Source organism: Periplaneta americana, chromosome 6, assembly GCF_040183065.1.
Source record: "Periplaneta americana isolate PAMFEO1 chromosome 6, P.americana_PAMFEO1_priV1, whole genome shotgun sequence".
NCBI lineage: Eukaryota > Metazoa > Arthropoda > Insecta > Blattodea > Blattidae > Periplaneta > Periplaneta americana.
In genome coordinates, this window is record NC_091122.1 from 49,806,900 (window position 1) to 49,813,401 (window position 6,502).

General features: G+C 37.8%; 1 protein-coding gene across 1 annotated transcript in view; it reads right to left on the minus strand.

Annotated features, from left to right (window-relative positions):
- Nucleotides 1–5,138, minus strand: part of LOC138701315 (ADP,ATP carrier protein-like) — a 27,959-nt gene extending 22,821 nt beyond the window's left edge. Inside the window, exon 1 of the mRNA XM_069828079.1 lies at nt 4,794–5,138. Within this exon, the coding sequence (XP_069684180.1) occupies nt 4,794–4,953 (160 nt within the window). The 5' untranslated portion in view covers nt 4,954–5,138. The remainder of the gene's footprint in view (nt 1–4,793) is intronic.
- Nucleotides 5,139–6,502: the final 1,364 nt, after the last annotated feature.

Genomic DNA, 6,502 nt, shown 5'->3' on the forward strand with positions numbered 1-6,502 from the left:
AATACGAGGAGAACCTGTTACAATTTTGTGACATTTCTTTCAGTGGAGTTTGTAAACTCCATAGCACGCAGTTCCTTCTTCAACAGTTTAATTTGAACAGTACTGATTACGCAACAGGATAATGATCCCAAGCGTATCAAAAGTAAGCTCCACCTGAAGATGGAGAGTTAAAATGGAGTGGCCACCGCAGTCACCGGACTTAAATCCATGTGTATTAGAAAAATGTATTCAACGTATGCCCAGAATAGTGGAAAAAGCGAGCATTGCAAAGAGTGGTTTCTCTGATGAAAATCATTATAGTTCACAACTGTGGAGTAACGGTCAGCGCGTCTGGCTGGGAAACCAGGTGGCCCCGGTTCGAATCCCGGTCGGGGCAAGTTACCTGGTTGAGGTTTTTTCCGGGGTTTTCCTCAACCCAATACGAGCAAATGCTGGGTAACTTTCTGTGCTGGACTCCGGATTCATTTCACCGGCATTATCACCTTCATATCATTCAGACGCTAAATAACCTAGATGTTGATACAGCGTCGTAAAATAACCCAATAAAATAAAAGAATCATTATTATAAAACATACTGATTATCCCGAAACTTTACCGAAAGTGTATAAGTTTCCTCAAAATGTAAGTTTTATCCCCAGCAGTTTCATGCATTTCTGAATGTTATCGTAGTAATACCACAGTCTAGTATATACAGTCACGAAGTTCAATACGTAGTATATATGCATACATAGATAGTTGCTAACTACTAGGATCGCTACTATCGCCTCATTACAGACAATGCGAAATAGTACCGGCACAGTCTATTGTTCCTAGCACCCTCACAAATCAAGCTTCGTGACTATATACTACACTGTGGTAATACATTAATCAGGATGACAATTTTCAGGTTTTACTGCTTAAAACACAATTCTTAAATTATATAAAGCAGGTTTTAAGGTTAGCATGTGGAACATAAGATCTGGATTCTCACTACATTTAACAGTTACTGTAATGTCAGTTTCTTTTAACTTCTGAATTACTAATATGGAATTTCCATTCGGCCTACCGGTAATTCCCCGGAAATGATACCGAAGTCGACGAACTGGTTTTCCTGCACATTTATCTGACGTCTGGTAGCTATCCACATCAGCGTGAACACTTTCTCCGATATTTGTAATACTCTCAATTTCAGTTTGCTATTGCGACTTGTATAAGAATTTGATAGATTAGTTTTCACCAAATGTTGCATTCGAAATGTTCTATTAAGTTACAACTGTTGCAGTACTATATACGCTCCTTTAAATCATGTTAATTATATTACGAATAACATCTGTCATTTACAAAAATGATCAATTCTGATTAAAGATTATGTAATCACTTTATGCAAAACTCTCCGATACGATTACATAAAAACAATACTTGCGTCGTGTACTTAATAAATTCTCCCTCTTACCTCATTTTAACATTCCTCAGACACTATATTCCAAGAATCGAACTCCGTTTACTAGCAACTGTCAGTCAAGATCCACTTTAGTATCATGAAGTTTCCATACATACTATGTGGTAATAATTATCGGAAATATACTTGCGTAATATTTGAATAAGAGTATTTGCTCTTGAACCTCGTACACAGTTCGCTCTTCCTGACGTAATATCCGTTAGTTGGCATATTTGAACATAAAATGTTCCTTTCGATCGCCTGAATGACAAGAGCGCATTCCAAGAAAGCAATCACATTACAATAATTTTGTTCTTCTATTTCTAAAGTTTATACTCACATTTTTCTTAGCCATTTGTTACGTTTCACAGTTCCTGACAAGATTATGCAACAATCACGACCTAGATTCACTGCAACGCTATTAGAATATTCTGAAACGTGGACCAGTTCCAATATCTGACATCCAAGTCTAAAATAAGATGCAAGGGATCATTCACATAACGTATTTTTAAAATACTCCAGTTACTAGCTGCACGAAACCATATTACATCAACAAATACGAAGAGTGTCAAACCTAGCGATGCACACCTGTGACGGAGGTCACAGAAGGTCAAAGCACCGTCAACATTCAAGTCTTTAACCAGTGCTGGCTGCAAAAAGGCATGTTAACCTCATTAACCGTCAAGGTTGGTATGAAGCTTATGGGAAAAGGCATCTGTGTACAGCATGTTTGTAATTCCAGTTCTCATCAATAGCTTCACAACCGCTTCAAAATTATCCAATCCAATCTCATTTCTGTACAAAGATCCAAATTATCTTTAACGTATCAATTGCTTGCAGTGACGTCTGTAGGAACCACATTATTTTGTAGTTACATTCTACCATAGTCTAGTATCAGTCACGAAACTTGAGTTGTGAGGGTGCTAGAACAAAAGACTGTGCCGGTACTATTTCGCATTGTCTGTAATGAGGCAGTATCAGCGATCCTAGTGGTCAGCAACTATCTATGGATGCATATTTATTACATATTGAACTTCGTGACTATATAGTAGACTGTGATTCTACTCCATTCAGCAATATTATTTCCAGTAATTTAAATTTGAACTGCATTTTCTATGATAGTGACCTAAGCTCGGCAGAAAATGCCGCAACGAGTCGAATGTACAACGTCAAAAACTGGTATTTTAACTGGAAGAGAAGCTTCTGTGGACACAAGTTAAAGAAAATTTAACAGATATAAAGCAAGCACACTGCAATGCAAGTGCGTTTAAATCTTCTAAAAGCAGAAACGTCAAGTCCACACATACGTATAACAGGATCAGCTGTTGCAAACTGCTTTATTTGGGTCCCTAAACAATCAGTAGCGGTAGTAAGCCCTACCAGAAATAAGGACGGTACCTCAAGGACAATTAATCAATTTTTACAAATTACGGAAGAAATGAACATTTTATAGATTTAAAATTTCATGTAAATGTCAAAACTTCGTAAACGTTGCTCATTTAAGTTTTCTATATAGAACGCCATTGTTATGAGATTACGCTCTTAACACAGTTGGTATATAAAGTCACGAAGCTTGATTTGTGAGGGTGCTAGGAATAATTGACTGCGCCGGTACCATTTCGCATTGTCTGTAATGAGGCGATATTAGCGATCCTAGTGGTTAGCAACTATCTATGGATGCATATTTATTACCGGTACATATTGAGCTTCGTGACTGTACGCATATACTAGACTGTGCTCTGAAGTCATGACTCATGTCATATTAAGTTAAATTTACAGAGCGAAATATGTTACAGCGGCAATGAATTCTTGGGCAGCATGTAGTCATTAACATGTCCTTGCGAACCGGCTTGTTGCGGAATGGTTTACGTAATATCGGATTCAGTAACAACGTAATGGGCAGAGTGCTATACTTCAAAGTAGGCAAACAGAGCAGCGGTGTAAAGCCGGTTGCGATACCTGAAGGGGCAATGTGCAAGCATTTAGTCTCAAATCCAATGTACAAGCGTACACAAAGAATAGGAAATGTATAGTTTGGCTAAGGATCGGGCTAAACTAGCGCTGAGGTAGTTTCCTTCGTACTCCGCTTATACACCTTGCACGTACGAATCAGACAGATTAGGTTTGGTTAGTTTAGATTTTTGTTATACCTTGCGTATACGATCAACTGCATCTCCACAAAAAAAAATCCCTTATAAATTGAACTATTTTCACTTTCGAAATCAGAATTACCTCAGCGCTAGTTTTACCAAAGATCGTAATGAATTCCTGATTTTATATCTCTGCGCTTAGCGTAGGATTCATGTTTAATATGACATGAGATTTTTGCATTTTGCAGTATCCGATTTACGTGTACGGTGCAGAACCTCAATTGTTTATGCTTCACACGATCAACTTGCAAAATGAACTTATATTTCGTATTTAATAACAAAACCTATGAGTCAAATTCACTATTACGGTTTAATGGAGTAGTAAGGATTGTTAACAACGTAGTCTTGCTCACGTACTTGGTCCAAAAAGTTCACCTCCTTTATTTTCAATATACCTTTCACAGTAAAAATGGAGAGAAATTAAATTCCAGGCAAAGTACTATAAAACTCCTTAAAGTTTGTTCAGGTTACTCGTATATCTTACACGTGCTTCAAATTAAAGCGCGTCGCTTGGCATTTTCCTCTACAGCGATTCGTTTAAAACATTATCGATGCTTATGGATGCTAGGATATTCGAAATCATTCTTTTAACTTATTCAGTTCGTTACGTAACGTCATACTGTACTAACAGGTACAAGAATCTTTCAAAGGAACTGGGCCTCTATGCTGATAAAAGGCCACTCTTACGAAACCGTTCAACGTCACATGACGAATTACGGTCGCATAGGCTACCCAAGGGCATGGTTCGGCGAACGTACTGTACACGGGAAATCTGCCTCGTGCTTACAAAATGGACGTTGCCAAGCTTATCGATTTTACTTTCGAGTACTGTTCGAAAGCTTGAAAATGGTTCTTTAAAACGATGTCTGACTCAAAAATTAAAATTGAATTAGTGTAAAGAATAATTATCTTAAGCATATTACGTAACTCACAGGAGCCTTCACCTAAATTCGTAATCTAGTACGTAATAATTTTTAATAGATTCCCACTAGCTACCATTTTTGGAATGTAGGTCATTCGTGTTCCACACATTTTCTGTGGTTTAAAATCTTTAGTTTTACAATTTGGTGAATTATTTTTATACTGCAACCAGATTTTAAAAAATTTAGTTTGATAGTGAATTTCTTTCTTCAGAAGCCTACAAACCAATGTCCAATATTCTGATGGGGCTCAAACTTCAGAATAATGGCGCACAGCACAAATCCAATTATTTGCCACGTACTCACCCTTGTAACGCTGATCTTCGGGAATTTGCTTTGAAATATGCTGTACTTGCAGGAGCAATTTCACACGCTCGATGGGTGCTACGGCGGTCTTCGAGATAGCCGCCGAAATTCCTCCGGCAGCGAAATCTTTCATAAATGACACGGGATCTGCGAGAGACATGTTGGCTGCTGTTCACTTTCTTCAAGGGTCGAAAAAAATTGAAAATTTATCGGAGGAACTCGCGGCGACAACCCTGCCGGTCGACTGCTGCGGACACAGAGAGGCCGAGTTGGAGAAGACAGGCGAGACCACTCGGTCGAACCCTGATACAGTACCTTGCCACCAGGAATAACCGGGCCAATCACACGCCGCGACGTCATACGTAGCTGCTATGACGTTAATGGGTGAGGAAATACCAGTTGTGGCCATCTCGTGAGTGATCTTTGTAGTTGAAACAAGAAGTTACTTATGTACACTACAGATGGCGAGAGACTTCGTAAACATGAATCTACATGGTTCAATTCCCATGCGCATATGCATACAATCTGGGAAGAATATTGAAAGAAAGAAGTTGAAAACGCACGTTAAATTAAGATGCATGCCAGAATTTTACGTTTACATGGTCATCATCATCATCATCATCATCATCATCGTCAAGGTTTAAGCCTCTAAAGGCTTGTTCCGGTCTCATGCATTAAACATTTGACCCCATCTTTTCTTTGGTCTGCCAATGTTTCGTTTGCCTGTTGGTCTGTAATCTAATAGCAGTTTTGGAATGCGGTATTCTTCCATTCTTTTCACATGTTCCCTCCACTTAGTTCTATATTGGTGTTAGTTAGTTTAAAGATGCCTAATTCCTTTCTTATGTCATCATTTCTCCTTTTGTCTAACAAAGTGTAGCCAGCTATACTCTTAGGAATCGCATTTCGGCGGCCTCTATTTTTCTCTCTTCGCTTTTTCTTAATGTCCAACATTCCGAGCCATATAGGAACATGGGCACTGCCATTACTTTATAAAATTTTAATTTAGTTTCTTTCCTAGTTTGTTTGAGGTTTCTTTTTATTGTTCCACATATATAGTTAAATTTATTAATTTTTTTTTATTACACCATTTTTAACGTATGATACACTGCAGCCTAAATAATTAAAATTGTTTACTTGTTCTATCATTTTTCCTTCTAAAATGATTTTAGCCCTGATTGTATTGGACCCTTGAAATGCTAGTACTTTTGTTTTGGCTGTGGAGATGTTTAATGTATACTTTTTACTTACATTATTTAATTGGTATATGGCTTTTTGTAAATTATTCTCTGAGCTACAGATTAGAACTTGGTCATCTGCAAATAAAATTGTGTCTAAAAACCTATTCTTAATTTTAAAATGTGTCTCTAAATGTATCTGCCATTCTTCTATGACATTGTCAATATATATATTAAAAAGCAGTGGTGAGAGAGGACAACCCTGTCTCACTCCTTTGTTAATTGTTGCTATTTTATCCTCGTTCTTTGTTCTTGTTTCTATCATTATTTTGTTGTTTACATGGTGCATATATAAATTAATGAATATTAAATATCAGTTTAGCTACCGGCGTAGCTCTTCGGCTAAGGCGCTTGCCTATCGACTCGGAGTTGCGCTCGGGTGCAGGTTCGATTCCCGGTTGGACTGATTACTTGGTTGGATTTTTTCCGAGGCTTTCTCCAACCGTAAGACAAATTTCAGATTATCTGTGG